This window comes from Carassius auratus, chromosome 34 (genome assembly GCF_003368295.1).
Source record: "Carassius auratus strain Wakin chromosome 34, ASM336829v1, whole genome shotgun sequence".
In the NCBI taxonomy this organism is placed as follows: Eukaryota; Metazoa; Chordata; class Actinopteri; order Cypriniformes; family Cyprinidae; genus Carassius; species Carassius auratus.
Window position 1 is genome coordinate 2,130,557 of NC_039276.1, and position 17,367 is coordinate 2,147,923.

The 17,367-nt window shown below is 34.5% G+C and overlaps 1 protein-coding gene across 2 annotated transcripts in view; it reads right to left on the bottom strand.

The window, feature by feature from the left end:
• Nucleotides 1-2,948: 2,948 nt before the first annotated feature.
• kcnh7 (potassium voltage-gated channel subfamily H member 7) overlaps nucleotides 2,949-17,367 on the bottom strand; it is an 85,774-nt gene continuing 71,355 nt past the window's right edge. For both annotated transcript variants that reach the window (XM_026217420.1, XM_026217419.1), the window contains 3 exons: nucleotides 9,409-9,574; nucleotides 4,704-4,881; nucleotides 2,949-3,433 (listed from right to left, as the gene is read on the bottom strand). In XM_026217420.1, the coding sequence (XP_026073205.1) occupies nucleotides 3,179-3,433; nucleotides 4,704-4,881; nucleotides 9,409-9,574 (599 nt within the window). In that variant the 3' untranslated portion in view covers nucleotides 2,949-3,178. The remainder of the gene's footprint in view (nucleotides 3,434-4,703; nucleotides 4,882-9,408; nucleotides 9,575-17,367) is intronic.

Consider the following 17,367-nt stretch of genomic DNA (forward strand, 5'->3'; position numbering starts at 1 on the left):
AAAATATTATTGTGTTATGTTTTACTTTTGCTGTTTAGTTGTAATCATTTGTTAAATTTGCTAACAATATGAGTGATAATTGTTTCTACACCATATCTTTTTATTTCTGTGTGAAGGGGTTGAAGGCAATTAGACTAAGCAGGGATTTTCAATTTTATTTGTAATAATTTAATCAAATTTAAAATCAAATGTCCTTACGGATCAAGGCAATGTTGTCTTGACAAATATCTGAAATAAAGTAAGTTTGTATTGTAGTACTAAAACGAAAAATCTAATAAAATGTCAAAGGCACATAAAAATACTTAAACTGAAAGAAAAAAAAAAATATATATATATATAAAAAAAGTATAAATATGAATAAATAGAAATAGCTGCATATGGACAAGCTGGTGTTTATAGAAGTGCTGTTATTTTTGTTAGGTTTATTTTGCACCAGTGACAAGCAAATGTTTTACCAATGATTATTCATTTTATGTTTAAGTGCTTTTTTTCTTAAAAATATACATTTTGAGTCAATCCAACAGCCACAGGAACAACATTAAGCGCAAAATTGATATGCATTCCTTTTATTCATATACTTCTTTATACAGTTAGTCAAAACTAATTACCAAAAGCAAATGCATCAAATATATATATAGAATAAATAAATCTTTAAATAAGAGACATTCAAAACACCCGTAGAGTACTGCGGTGTATAAACTATACAGTGCAAACTATTAAAAAAAGTGGAAACACTGGGATAAAAAGTGAAAGTGTTACGTGCAAACGTTTGCAGTGTTATCAACAGTTTGAAATATATGTTTTAAATATATGTCCAAATAAAGATGCCACCTCTGCTTCTGGTGGTCTTAAATATATTATTTTTATGCAGCAAAACATGCCACATATAAGTTAAAGACGGACCCATACATACACACTCACATTCATGCAAAGTTGGTAATATTTATTATAAGGGCATGGAGTCTTTAAAATAAAGTGCAGATATCATCCCTTTATGCAGAAATGAATTAAACTCCAGTGAGATTTAATGCATTTATCTGCAGATTTGATATTTGTTTGGATGCGATGATGATTCAATTCACTAGATTAGTTGAAATCCAAAATACAGTGATTTATAGGGACGTATAAACATAAATTAAATAGCTCAAATCAAAGCTGTAACTTTGAAATCAAGATGCAAAATCTTGAAAAGATAAGTTATTGCACATAAATACCTCCAGTATATATTACTGGGTATAAATATATATTTTAAAGTATAAACTACCTTTAAAGACAAAATTAAATGGATGCAAAAATTTCCCCTCAGGTTATGATGTTAGGCAGTGAATATTACAATCTTTTCAACACAACTCAGCAAATCAACCTTTAGAGGAGAGTCATGAGTGTAAAGATCCAGTGTTTTTCATTATTGCTAGCAGGATGTGTGACAGATTAAATATTTGGAAAACAAAGTGATTTTGTTGTAAGAAGATTTTGAATGAAGCCAGCATTATTGTAGCTTTCAACCAGAAGTTGACACATGTATGAGATGTAATGAGAAATATTTTGTTATGCATATATATATATATATTCATTGCTACATATGAGACTAACGTGTGCTTTGCAAACAGTGGCGTATTGTCAAACTGAGCAGTGACATCATACACGAATCCTTGTGTTGTGCTACAATATTTTCTGTGCATCTGTTTGAATGATAGTTGATAGTTTTGAGTGTCTATGATCCATTATTTCCCACAGTTGTGACTCCAGTGTAAATACAGTTTAGCTGCATTAAAAAGTATGTTTGTATTCCATGTTATTATTATTACACGTCTGTCTTGTACGGCAGCGCTTGCAGAGAAGCTGATCAGTGTCAGTGTTTTATGCCTTGCAGGGTTTGGTTCAAGCTAGCATGATTATGTGCAAATAAACCTAGTCGATTAGAGAGGAGTGCATTCAGTGATTAGCTCTGAAACATGCTGACATACAGTAAACCTGCTTCCCAGTATGTTGCAGTAAACATGCAACATGTAAAACCTTCAGCCATGCATCTCTTTTCATTTCATAGAGGGGTATCATGTATGTACATGGCAGCTGATCAGGATAAATAATAATAATAATAATAAAATCAATAAAAATTGCAAACAAACCAATATTCTGCTGCAGTGTGGTCCAAAACTCTGAGAAAACCTTTTGTTTTATTTAAATATGAAATTTTATGACGTAAAATGATTTCATGAATAAGTGAATAAAAATTCACATTTATATGTATGTTGCAATTTAACTTTTTCCCCAAATTGTTTTGTCTAACATGATGTTTAATTCTAGTGAAAAAATTTGCTAAATAAGAAAATAATGCAAAAAGAAAAAAATATTATAATTTATAATTATAATAAGATACATATAAATGTAAAAAATAATTTTCAGTAGTGGGATCCAAAACCAAAAGCACATTGAAAATGTAAAAAAAAAAAAAAAAAAAAAAAAAAACATGAAACTTTAATATTAAATTAATTTATTTCGTAATGCACTGTATTTATAAAAAATAATAAATATTAATATTAATATGCATTTTTTTATCTTCTCTCTGGCAATTTTGGTTTGTTGCAGTTTGACATGCTTGTAGTTTTTTTTATAATATCAACTGAAATGCTATTTTTGTCAAGTGAATATATTTTTTTTTATTTTTAAAAAAGTATATTCAAAATATTTTGTATAGCATACTGTTTAACTGTAGTGAAAAACATTGTATTAAATTAGAAAATAATGAATAAAATAAAGTAGTGGACCACACTGTATAGAATTCCACAGGGTTCTGCAAATTGAAGTGTAAAATATGATTATGATAATTTAGAATCATAATGATAAAACAGGGAAGAGATTCTGCCAGTTTGATAAATTAACCATCATCAATGTCCTGAGTCTTACACCAGTGTAAAAGTGTTCAGAACACAGAATATGTGGAAATGTCTTTAAGAGATTGACTTCCTGAAAATGGAAGTGTTGACCAGGAATCCGTTCCAAATCTTCCTCGACAGCATCAAGGAGCGTAACGCAGGAGGAGAAGGATGAAGCAAATGTACAGGCAAGAGCCAGTGGTGGGCATTCGTGTTAAAGTTTTGCCCAGTGCCTGCTTCTTCCAAGTAGGTCTGGAAGAGCTGTGGGACGTCCTGGACTTTCCCTGCAGTAGATGAGAGGGTCAGTACAGTCCTGGATCAGACGGTGGTCTGTGGAGCTCCAGAGCTGCTGTGGTGTGCTGGACTGGAAGCAGGGATCTGGACTGCTGGCGCGTCAGAGGAAGAGTCTGGCTGTTCGTGAAGCGATACGTGACGCTAGGGTCCTGTGAGGACTGTGTCCCGTGGCTCTGCTTTGGCTTGGAGTCCATAAGGGCCAGACCTGACAGAGATTCTTTGGGGTTATGATGGATGTTTGTCATGGCCAAAAAGTCAGCGTTCTGTAAAAGAGGGATTATTAAATTATTTATTGGTGATATTGACCATTTTGGATGTGTTCTTCGGTGTTGTGCATCATAAACATCTAGTCTCTAAAGTAACCAATATATCCTGATGTAATCAAAACAGCAACTATTTTTTGTCTTTAGCACCAGAAAAAAAAAGGAAATCACTCTATTAAGGATATATATATATATATATATATATATATATATATATATATATATATATATATATATTTATTTATATATATATATATATATATATATTTATTTATATATATATATATATATATATTTATTTATATATATATATATATATATATATTTATTTATATATATATATATATATATATATATATATATATATATATATATATATAATGTGTGTTTGATAGTATCACTACTATAAATATTTTATTTTATTAATATTTCAAATTAGTTTTTTATTTGTATATATTAAAGTTTTTATTTTTTATAATTGGTTCAGTTTTAGTATTTTTGTGTGTCTGTATGTGTTTATTTGTAAAAATAAATCTTGATTTTTTTTTTTATATAGTTTTTATAATTTTGGTTTTACAACATTAGGTTAAACTAAATGAAAATGAGAAAACATTTCATAACATGTCAAGTAATGTCAAAATAAATAAATAAAATAAATATATAAATGAAAAAATCCCCATGTACACCCACTGTATTTTTAGGATGGTGCTAAATGTATGAAAAATAATCTGATCTGATCATGTGATCTCACAGAGTTTCGGGATAGAACACATATGGATGTGCCAGTAAACAGTTCTCAGTGCTCTTAAGAGAATCAGGATGTAAAATATGCAGTTTTCACATTCTTTATAGCTTCTTACACCATATATAGATGCAAATATATATATATATACAGTAAGTGAAGAAACTCCATATATATATATATATATATGTGTGTATATATATATATGTGTGTATATATATACATATATATAAATATATATATATATGGAGTTTCTTCACTTACTGTATGAACAATTGCTTTTGGCATTAACCAACATATTTCACTTCATCTAAGGTATGCATTTGAATAATTCAAATATTATTTAATATATATATATATATATATATATATATATATATATATATATATATATATATATATATATATATATATATATATATATATAATGCCAAAAGCAATTGTTCATAAGTGAAGAAACTCCATGGAAACCTGAGGTACTGTATGTGCTGTAACCATGTCTGTCATCTTTAGGTTTGTGTAAGGTACCTGTTCTGTGCAGTGCTGTGGGTTGCTGGGAACAGAAGTGACAGGTTTCGCTCTGATGGGTGGTCTCCTGTTTTCGGGACCAGCTGCGAGGCTGCTGTAGGCCGGAGGTCCCAAACACGTCTGTCTCTGCAGAAGCTGGAGGATTCTCTGAATGTCTGACGTCATCTGAGACTCTAACCTGGTGAGACAGGAACCAGAGCACTGTGAGAAAACTCCTAGAACATACTTCTGTGTGACTGAATGAAAATCATTCATGCATTTTTTTTTTCAGAATGGATGCATTAAATTGATCAAAAATGACTATTTTTTTAAAATAAATGCTGTTCTTTTGAACTGTCTATTCACAATGTTTCTTTCTAGCAGCAAATCAGCATATTAAAATGATTTATGAAGATCATGTGACACTGAAGACTGAAGTTATGATGCTGAAAATGCAGCTTTGATTGCAGAAATAAATTATAGTAAAATATATATTAACATTAAAAACAGTTATTTTAATTTGTAATAATATTTGATAATATTTCTGTTTTTATTTTATTTTTCAATTAAAAAATGCAGCCTTGGTGAGCAGAAGACTTTTTTCAAAACATTTAAAAAATCTTGAAGGCTGCAAATGAATTCTTCCAAAATGCTACTTTTAAAGTACTTCACAAAGAATAATTGCAGTAAATATCTTTAATTGGGTAAGGTCTTTATTTAGCAGTTCAATGAACGGATGTATATTTGACAATGTCCACAGTTGATGGGTGTTGACTGTTGTTGTACAGCAGGGGGAGTCCTTGCACTGATCTGACATCTGAATACTTATTCCTTTTTCATCGCTTTACCTGCTAAACTTTCATGATGAAGTTATTAATGACCTCGATTGTAGGACAGAGCAGAGAAAGGGATGACCGCAATACAAGACCATTTCTGCAATGGCGAGGCTTCAAGAATAAATACTCGATAGAAACCATGAACATTTCAGGAGCAGCCACTTTCATTAACAATCCTAAGAAACTGACACATGAAGTTTTTCCATCCAGTGTGCGGAGGGAGTATGATCTCTAGTTCAGCGGTGAGATCATTAGAAGTGTTTAATCTGTGTGTAAAACACACCTAGTCATTAAAACAGAGAGTCATTAACTGCAGCTCTCCGAAAACAAAGGAATAAGACGATCCCTTCTTTCTTGGAGTCTTCAGGCTGGCAGTGCTCCTTCTGTATCTCATGCTCACGCAGTCCAAAAACACTCCGACTCAAAATGATTTCCTGAGCTTTTCCGAATGGAACTGAAGCTGTAATCTTTTGTGCAGAAATACACAGCATGGATTAAATGTAGGAAACACAGACTGATTCTATTCCAAGTTCATGACTATACATATATATATCAAAATGATATTTAATTGATAAAAGCTGAGTTTTGAACGTTAATTAATGAAAATAATCTGTGTTATAATAAGTCTGTTATTGTTTTGTTATATCTGTTGTCTAGGCAACTGTGCAGCTGAAAACGTAACCAAACACTTTGTAATGTTTTATTTGAATGAAACAAGTGTACTGTATTTTAATTTCAGTTTCAGTTTATAACATCTGGGTTTTTTAATATAAAACTATGCAGATGGCGCTCTGTGGCGCGGCAGAAATTTGAGCAGCGTTCTGAGTCGTAGCTGGGCGCCGCGGACAGACGCCGAATGGCGCCGCCGGTGTGTGTACACCCATAGAGAATAATGTGTTCGAATTTTAAAGACGTGGCGCGACGCGGCGCTGCGCTTCTCGTCCGGTGTGCGACGCCCTTTAGGGTTAGGGTTAGCTGAGCTATAATACTGATGTTTCGTGTTGTTTCCATTAACATATCTTCACTTATGTGCTGATTTCCAACAAAAGACAGAAATCTGATGCAATTGTACTTACATGAATGGGGTCTTTTATCACAGGGACGGTTCCATGTTTTAATAGCGAACGATGTGTAAATCCAGCGTCGACTTGGGTCTTGTTTTATAAAACATTCATCACTCAAATGACCAGAACACACAAACACACTTGATAGACTCCGTTGCTGACCCGGAAAAACAAACTGTATCCACTGTTCATGTAACGCTGGGTACTTGGGGAAGCCGAACACCGTACACTTTCCCTAACATCCAAAAATTCACTTATTTGGAGGCATTCTCAAACAAATCCTATGCAGCGCTGCTTACGATTTTGAAGCACGTTGGTGTGCGTGGTCTCGCTCTCCTCTGGTCAATGTGTGTGCGGACGCACTTTTCCGGGAGAAATGCTCATATACGTCTACGTCATTAGATCCACGAACGAAAAAAAAAACCCAGCCGAAACTTGTACCAACCCGGAAGTAAGATTTTCGGCACAGAATGTCATTCTTCTAAATTATTTTTTTAAACCTTGGCTATGTTTAGCATGACAATCCATCTCTTTAACACTGTGAACAACTCCGAATACACAAAACACCATTGTACCCCCTCTTTAAGCATGCAGAATAACTTAAAGGGGTCGTGTGATGTTGCTAAAAATAATTTTTTTTTGTGCATTTGGTTTAATGGAATGTGTTTATACGGTTTATAAGGTTAAAAAAACATTCTTTTCCACACAATGCACATTGTTGTTTCTCCTCTAAGCCTCTATCATTTTTTTCATGAACATTTGGACGCCGTTTTGCGAATCTTCCCACATAGTGACGTAGAGATGTGGGGGGCATGTAAGAACAAGCTGTTTTAGGGGGGTGTGGACGAGCCTTAAACTTTATAAAGAATATCTCTTTGGATTTGAAACTTTAGTCTTTGCAACTTTACAGATCTTCTTTATGCACCAAGAGCTTGGAACACTCCAAAGAGAAAGGAAAACTTGAAATCGCATCATATGACCCCTTTAAGAAATCTGAAAACTTAGGAAATTCAATAAATTGGCATATACAGCTATGATTCGCGAACCCCAAACTGACTCAAATGATTCGCGGACCCGCTTTGAACTCCTGAAATGACTCAAATGATTCGCGAACCCACTACGACCTCCCGAACTGATACAAATGATTCGCGATCCACAAACTGACTCAAATGATTCGCGATCCCGCTCCAAACTCCCGAACTGATTCAAATGATTCGCGATCCCGCTCCGAACTCCCGAACTGATTCAAATGACTCGCGATCCACAAACTGACTCAAATGATTCGCGATCCCGCTCCGAACTCCCGAACTGATTCAAATGATTCGCGATCCACAAACTGACTCAAATGATTCGCGATCCCGCTCCGAACTCCCGAACTGATTCAAATGATTCGCGATCCCGCTCCGAACTCCCGAACTGATTCAAATGATTCGCGATCCACAAACTGACTCAAATGATTCGCGATCCCGCTCCGAACTCCCGAACTGACTCAAATGATTCGCGAACCCGCATAATGTGCCACTGTTTAAATGTCTGTAGAGAAACAGAACTCTACTGTAATATTATTGTGCAGCCCTATATCATTGATTCTTGTTTCTGTAGATAGATAGATAGATAGATAGATAGATAGACGGATGACCGTCCATCCATCCATCCGTCCGTCCGTCTATTTATCTATGTGTGTGTGTAATAATGATCTGTACTTGAGCTTGTCAGCTTGTCGTCTGATTCTGAAGATATACAATGTGGAGCTCAGCGGATGCAGGATTTTTGCTGCTGGTGCATCTTTCTCTGTAAAAGCCAGTGTTACACTGTAGCTAAAAATACCACCTGCTGTGATTCTGCTCACCCTGCTGCTCCACTGTGTGTGTGTGTGTGTGTGTTTGCGTTAACTGCTGTTATCTAAATTTGTTTTGTCAGCTGAGGCTAATTTTCATGTGCATGTGAATGATAACCACAAGCAGTGTTTTGTTTAGTAATGTTTATTGCAGGCGTGCATGTGGTTAGTGTAATTTGTTGTAGTGTACGGATCCCCTGGACTCACAAAGCTCTCACAGATGGAGACAGTATTTCAGATGTTTCTTAAATATACTTATGTGACTGAAGGGACACTAATAATTTATTTAAATTAAATTAAATGTATGCATTTAGCAGACACTTTTATCCAAAACGACTTACGATGCATTCAGGCTATCAATATTTACCTATCATGTGTTCCCGGGGAATCGAACCCCCAACCTTGCGCTTGATAGCAATAATATTTAATGATATTTAATGCTGCACAGCAATGCAACTTGAATTGAAAGTCATTTTAAATTTGTTTAAATAATTGTTTTATATATTTTATTAGTTTAATAAAATTGTTACATTTAATATTTTCAAATGCATAAAAATATTATATTATTATCCTGTACTCTATTACATTATTTTAATGTATTTTTTAAATGATTACATTCATGTTGTAATGGTGAAGATATATGTACTTATTTCAAAAGTCTTATTAATTAATAGTGCACACACACACTGTGCATGATACTCACTGTAATTCAATTTATAGTTTAATCAAAATGAACTTAAATGATGCTCCACCTATGAAACTTTCTTTTTCAGCTGATGCCACAGATTTCTGTTCCTTTTCCTTGTCATTGATTTGCCTCAGCCCTGGTATGCAATGGCCACTTTTCCAGCCATTCTCTTCCCATTTTAAAGAATATCAACCATAAACATTAATATAGAATGTGCAATCACAAGTTTGTTTGGAATCATTTTCAGTTCAGTATGGCTCTACCAGAGCTGTTTCCTAATGAAGCCTGATCTGGGTTTTACCTGCTCAGGTGTTCCTGCAGTTGGTCTAGTCTCTGCTCCACTTCTCCATACGTGACGTCACAGTCCAGATCATCATCTTCAGCTGCGTGCTGCTCCTGCGCAGCCGTGTCCATGTCTGCTTTCACACTGGCAGCTAACCATCCATCAGTCTGGATATCTAAAACAGCTATTTAAATACACACATGCATTTGTGTTCAGATCCAAGTGTTGCAACATAATACTTCACTTTTCATTATTTCATTTTCACTCTTTTTGTATATTTGATGCATCTGGCTTTTATGCAGAAAAGCCTTATAAAGTCATTAAATGTATATAAAATTATATAATTAATTCACTCTATATCTCCAACGATGCCTTGGTAAGATGACATTTTAATGCGTTTAGTTTTATTTTCAAAACAATGCAATGCAAAACAATGATTGACAGATGAACAAATAAATCTTCAAGCACTTGACGATCATATCAGGTGACAGAAGATGTGTAAAAAAAAAAAAAAGAAAGGCTTTTGTAGTAGTAGTCAGTGTTAGTAACGCGTTACTGTAATGCAGTTACTTTTGACAGTAACTAATATTGTAACGCATTACTTTTAAAATAAATTAACTCTGTTACAGTTACCATAAGGTGCATTGTCTGTAAACACGAAGACGCACTGTGGGCGTGTTTCTGTTTATTCCAGTATGTGCGGCAGTCATGGCGAGTCAAGGCGAGAGCAACACGAGTTTCTCAAAGTGGAAATATGCTCATTATTTCACTTTAGTTGTGCATAAAGACAAAAACCTTTTAGTCAAATGTAAGTTGTGTCTTTCTGGTTCGAATGTCCTATCCTAGCCCACAAATTTCCAATCCGTGCGCTCAGATTTTGTAAACCGTACCCTCGGTTTTTGAATCCGTACCCACGAATTCATAATCTGCGAGCACACTTTCGCAATCCGTTCCCTCGGATTTGTAAACTGTAGTCTACTCACAGATTCATGCAGCAAGCTCCTACATATTAACATACAGTTTTAATGAATATTATTATGTGGAATGGGTCTACAGCAAAGTGTCTTATAATTTATGGTTGTCAAAAAACGCAGTTTTTTGGCGCTGAGTTTCTCAAAATTGATTCTGAATAATTCAGATTGCTTTCATTTATTTATTTCAATATATTTTGTGTTATGTTGTCCATTATTGATAGTTTTCATACTTAAGCTGTGAAAGAAACATTGTTAAGGGCTCAACACAACAGCTTTTATGATGCAGAAGCCACTTTAGTTTTTGATTCTGAATATATTATTCAGGTGTTTTGTTATTTATTTCAGAAATCCTTGTGATATACAATATTCAGTTTGTGCTGGTCTGACTTAAATAAAATAATGTTTAAAAATAACTTTCTGTTTTACTTTGTGTTTGTATAGACCATAACGCATAAAAGCGCATTAATGGGAGCATTAAAGAAAGTTCTTTAAAAAAGTAACTAAAAAGTTACTTTAAACAGTAATGCATTACTAATTGAGTTAACTGAGTAGTAATTTAATTACTTTTTGAATGAAGTAACTAGTAACTATAACTAGTAACTATTTCTTAGTAACTAGCACAGCATTGGTAGTAGTGTAGTAGATTGTGTGCAGTTTTGATCATTTACAGGTCTCAGAAATTAGGTATCAGATATGATACATAGGCTTTATTGAGCCAAAGTGTAGGTTATTCTGTTTATCTTAGTGATTTATAGTATTGCATTTCTTAATTTCAGTTAGCATTGATTCTCTCTGTTGTTTGTGATCCACAGAACACACCTGTGGCCCATAGGAAAACCGAGAAATTGTTGGTGTCTCAGATGCGTGTAAAGGGCCACTGTCTCTGTGTTAGCGCTTGTATTGGTGTTATATTGCTGTGACTTTCCTATCAGCGAGACTCAAGGCTGATAGAAACACTAAAGCCAATGGTTATCTCTCAGACACACCTGCTCCTACCAGAGCCAGGACTGAAGCACACGCTGATCACAGCGGCTCCGGCCAATTTCTGTCTGATCAGAGGCTGTGGAGGAACCAGAGATGAGCAGTGTTGTGAAATTAGATTCCTCCGGTACCAAATCACCTTCATGGATGGTCGGAGATGGATGAGATGCCTGACGAGACCAGAACAGGGCGATGGGCAAGGCTTTTCTTTAAAAGCACCATGAAAAGTGCAGATTGAAATGGAAGGTTGGGGCATTTTTAAAGCCTTGAAGCTACGTAGCATAAATTGTATTGGTTTACCGTCCTAGAAGAGACCTTTTAAATGTGAATAAATCTGCTAAAACTTATTTTAAAATGCATAATAGCATATAGATAAGCTTAAAATGTTTAACCCTTGTGCATCAATTAAAAAAAGTTACACATAGGTTCATAGGGGACAAAAATGTCCATGTCCAAAAAGTGTCATAAAAATATTATAGATTAATATTTTTTTTCCACTTTCACTGACGCCATTTTTTAACCAGAATAATCTCTAATCATAATGGCCAAACATTCATTAATTTTCTGAATTTTAACCCTTTAAATGCTGGTTTGTTTACACAATGCCACTGTTGTTTTTTTATGAAAAAAATAAATATTGTAATTATTTTCAATTTACTAAATTCTAAGCAGATTATTTTTTCTTTGATTATTACAGCCTTGGATATGTCAATGATTAACAACAACATAAATTTTTATGCATTCATATTTTTTATGCAGTATCAGATTAAAAATAAAGCTACCTCTCAGGTCCATAAAGGACAAAAATGTCCATGTCGAAAAAGTGTCATTAAAATATTATAGATTAAAATTTTTCTCCACTTTCACTGACTTAAATTTTTTACTAGCATCAGTTCTATTCATAATTACCAAACATTCATCAATTTTCAGAATTTTAACCCTTTAAATGCTGGTTTCTTTACATAATGCCACTTTTGTTTTAAATAAAAATAATAATAATTATTATTGTTTCCATATAGTGAATGCTAAGCAGATTTTTTTTCTTTGATTATTACAGTCTTTGATATGTTAATTATTAACAACAATATTAATTTGGATGCATTTATATTATTTTTGCAGTGTCAGCTTAAAAATAAAACTACCACTCAGGCCCATAAAGGACAAAAATGTCCTTGTCAAAAAAGTGTCATAAAAATATTATAGATTAATATTTTTTTCCACTTTCACTGACTTAGATTTTTTTTCCAGCATCAGTTCTAATCATAATAACCAAACATTCATTAATTTTCAGAAATTTAACACCTTAAACGCCGGTTTCTTTACATAATGCCACTGTTGATTTTGATAAAAATTGTAATAATAATAAAACATTTCCATATACTAAATGCTAACCAGTTTTTTTTTTCTTTAAATATTACATCCTTGGATATGTCAATGGTTAACAACAACATTAATTTTTATGCTTTCATATTTTTATGTAGTATCAGATTTAAAATAAAAACTACCACTCAGGTCCAAAAGGACAAAAACGTGAGTACGTTAGACACAGCTGTGTGCGTCTTAGTAAAAGCAAAGAGGGAGGACAGAAGTGCTCCATGCTTTATTTGCAGCATCTGTGGGGGAAGCTCTGGCTTGTTTCTGCGAATTGTGCCAACTAGAGCCATCTTCCTCTTTAGAAGCTCCTCCGCCAGTCCATAGGAGATGAAAAAATCATCACAGGTCACAGTGTTCCCCTGGAGCCCCTCCGTCATTTCCAGAATTACCCTTTTTCCTTGGTTCACCTCCGCAGGACTTCCAGGAGACTTCCCCGTGTAAATTTGCAACTCCTATGCATAGGATGTGGTGACATCACAGGTGACCCAAATTTTTATGCCATACTTGGCAGGCTTGCTGGGCATGTACTGGCGAAATCTGCATCGGCCTTTGAAATCGAACCTCAGGGTGGAAGCTCAGGAGCTTGAATTTACGGTGGGACATGGTGGCTCGGAAAATCAAACGTCCGTTTTCCACATCCCACAGGCTTCTTGTTGATTCATTTTGGGACTTATACACGCCGGCCAGAATCAGCAGCCCGATGTATGCCTGAATGTCAATGGAATCGAAATCAAGCCAATCCGTCACAAAACGCCTCCCGTGTAAATTAGTGTTCTCCAGAAGAAGCTGAATGATTTCTTCGGTGATGAAGAGGTCAAAGCAGGACTGCAAAGTTGTGATGCGGGCAGTTGCATAGTGTGTGGGACCCGGGGTCATACCCTTTGCAGGATTGTAGCACAGTGTCTCAGTGTGAGTGGAAGACCAGAGAATCTGCCCATTTTTTTAATTCCACTGAAGGTCTACAGTCTCTTCTGTGTCCTCACTTTCAGTGCTGTCATCAGAGGAACAAGAGCTATCGGAGTCAGACTCTAATGCAAACTCGACTTCATCTTCTGAAGTCAAATCTTCATCCTCACTTACACATGTACCCGGGTGCTCACTGCTGGTGGCCACAACTAGATCCAGAGCTTTCCTTGCTGTGAAACGTCTCTTCATCTTGCGAACTATGACATGACAAGGCCCTCAAGCCACTGATATTTATAGGTTTGGCTGTGAAGGACCCGTCTCAACTAAAATCTACCAGACAAAGCAATCGCCATTTTCTCGAGGTGAAAACAAAAACAAGGTTTTGAGGGGCTTCTGAACTACTAAATCAAAATCAAGCTCACCTTTTTTCTTTGAACAAAAACAATAACAAATGAAAAAGTGCAAACAAGTAATAAGAAATGTGTTTGAATGAAAAAAATCTTCAAAGCTCAGTAACTTTTTGACCTTATTCAGTTTTCACATGACAGGGTCTGTAACTCTGTATGACTAATTTACATGGGGTGGGATTTGTGATTTCCAGTACAATATATATATTTTTCATTCAAACTGTTCACACACACACACATTACATTTTCAGTACAAACATACAAACCACACTCTGACATCCATACCAACACACCCACACAATTATAGCTTCATAATATATCTAATTGGCTCTATAATATGCATAAGCGAAAACAGCAGAAAACAACAATAAAGCGATAATTTGCTTTTTATGCCATACCTGAAAAAATGGCACCATCTGGTAAAAAATAGTAAAAATTTAAATTTTGAAGCCTTGCCAACAGAATGAAAGCCTGTTTACAAAGATTGCATCATTTTATAGTTGAATGGCACCGGGATTAAAAATTGCAGTTTTAATGGGTTTCAATGGGGACATTTTTGTCCAAAAGGTCCTGAGAGGAAGTATTTTGTGTACCTAGTAGAAAATAGATTTTTTAAAGGAAATGAAGGTGAAATATTAAAATTCCAATAAAAATACACACCTGTGGCAAATTTTATGCAGTTAGCATTAACACAGGCAAAGTTATCAAAAAAACTAAACTGAAAAAGCCAAAAATTTCCTCAAGGATGCACAAGGGTTAAAGCACCTCAGCATTTGTAATCTACAAAAAGCAGCCTTCCTTACAGTTGCGTCTGCACCAGTGTTATTTTATCATTGAGATACTATTATATACACTGAACAAAATTATAAATGCAACACTTTTGGTTTTGCCCCCATTTTTCATGAGCTGAAATCAAAGATATAAGACATTTACTATGTGCAAAAAAAGGCCTATTTCTCTCAAATATTGTTCACAAATCTGTCTAAATCTGTGTTAGTGAGCACTTCTCCTATGCCGAGATAATCCATCCACCTCACAGGTGTGGCATTTCAAGACAGCTTGATTAATGCACAGGTGTGCCTTAGGCTGGCCACAATAAAAGACCACTCTAAAATCTGCAGTTTTACTGTATTGGGGGGGTCTGAAAACCAGTCAGTGTCTGGTGTGACATCTGGTGAGTATGCTGGCCATGCAAGAACTGGGATGTTTTCAGCTTCCAGGAATTGTCAACAGATCCTTGCAACATAATGCCATGCATTATCATGCTGCAACATGAGGTGATGGTCATGGATGAATGGCACAACAATGGGCCTTAGGATCTCATCACGGTATCTCTGTGCATATCTCTGTGCATTCAAAATGCTATCAACAAAATGCACCTGTGTTCGTTGTCCATAAATATACGCCTGAAGTATTGCACCGTATTTTTCGGACTATAAGTGTACAAACTTATGAGCACAACTGTAATTGCCTTTTACATTTCCAGGAACAGCTTTTTAATTTGATGCCTCCACATTATGAAGGAAGGGTTTTTTTAAGTGAGTAAGGAAAAAAATTGTCTTTTCCTGACACAAAGCAATCATATGACTTTTAGAAAACATTTCAAATATAGCATATTATTGGTATAGATCACTCCTAAATATTTTTATTTATTTTTGTCCTTTTTGACACTTTGACAGTCTCGTTCCTCATTCATATGGAAAAGAGCATCCCGAGTTCTGGAGGGCATGAAGGGAAATATTTGCATGAACTATTCCTTTAATATTTCAATGACATGACAATCACGTTGAGTTGAGTGTATTTGTGCATGTGGAGGTCATTTTGCATTGGTTTGCTTGGCTGTATAGCACAGGAGGGAACACTTTGTGCTCATTCAGGAGAGTTAGGGAAGAGCTGCTGCCCAGAGGATTTTCCAAAATCCTGTAAAACAGGCCACACTGAGCCTTAAGCTTCTACTTCTCTCTCTCTCTCTCTCTCTCTCTCTCTCTCTCTCGCTCATCATGCTGCTTCAGCCTGGATTTAGGAACAGACCGATTCGATCAATACTTGTTTAAGTGTCTGCACTCTGCTTCCCTTTTATACCCTGTCAAGCATTGTTTCAAAGACTAACTGAAAAGTTTAGGACGAATGTACAATGGTTTGTTTGTTTTGAAGTCATCTATCAAGCTGAAAGCACAAAATAGAAGTCTTTTAAAATATTTGAGGGTCGAATCACTTTTTTTTTTTTTTTTTTTTTTACATAATACTATTTTTTTTGTCCGATATTGTTCTTGAGGGATTACGGTAAGTACATTTATCAAGGGCATCTCTAGACACACATGACATCAAAAAGCAACAGACAAGTGAAAATAATTCATAATTTCCAGGTAAAATAAAAGATCAAATAAAACGTTAAAATTGACGATAGAAAATATCCAGTTAGAAAAAAAAAAAAGAAAAAAAAGTATAAGTTGGCTATTAAATATGCCATGAAGTATATATGTGCTGTCGATTAATTAAAAAATATTAACTAGTTAATCGCACATTTTTCTGAAATTAATCGTGATTAGTCACACCTAACATTAAAGTTTTTAAATATATTTTTAAACTGCAATAATTTCACATTCAATCTTCAGTTAATGTAGACAAAACATAAAGACAGTATATTTTTTTATATTTGTTTAATGACATCTCTTTTTTATGACTGAAGGCCGGTATTTCTGATATAGATACTACTGATGTCTCTATGAAATTGTTTCTTTTTCTTCTTTTAATATTTCACCATTGACTGTAGCCACTCAATATTACAGTATAATTGAGAGCTATCAATTTGAACATTTATTAGACATAAAAAATAACAACTAATTGAAATGAACTTGGAACAATCTTCATTTATTATAAACCCATTATAATAAATGTCATATTTAGCTACCTACATCACAGCAGCTGGTTAAGAGCTTATTTTGGATGCTTTTAGAGCTGCGGTTGCTGAACATGACGCAGATCTGACACACATCGTATTTTCTCATAACTCTTTACCTTTTCTGGCCTGTGTCAGGTCTTAAAGTCTCTGCTAATGAGCTGATGAGCTGCTTACATTATGTACAGTTTTAAGGCAGCTTTAATCATAACAACAATGACTTAACTGATGAAATAACTACAACATTGCATGCTCATAGTTTATTTTGCGCTTAAGTATGAAATGATACAGTGTGTTCCACTGCATTTGTGTTATGGCTGTTAAAATGGCTGCAAAACTACATTTTAATATTTTACTTAAATATTATAAAAATGAAAATTATATTCAAATTTAAAAAGCATAATTTCAGTTAGGTTTAAAAAAAGCTTTTGGCTTC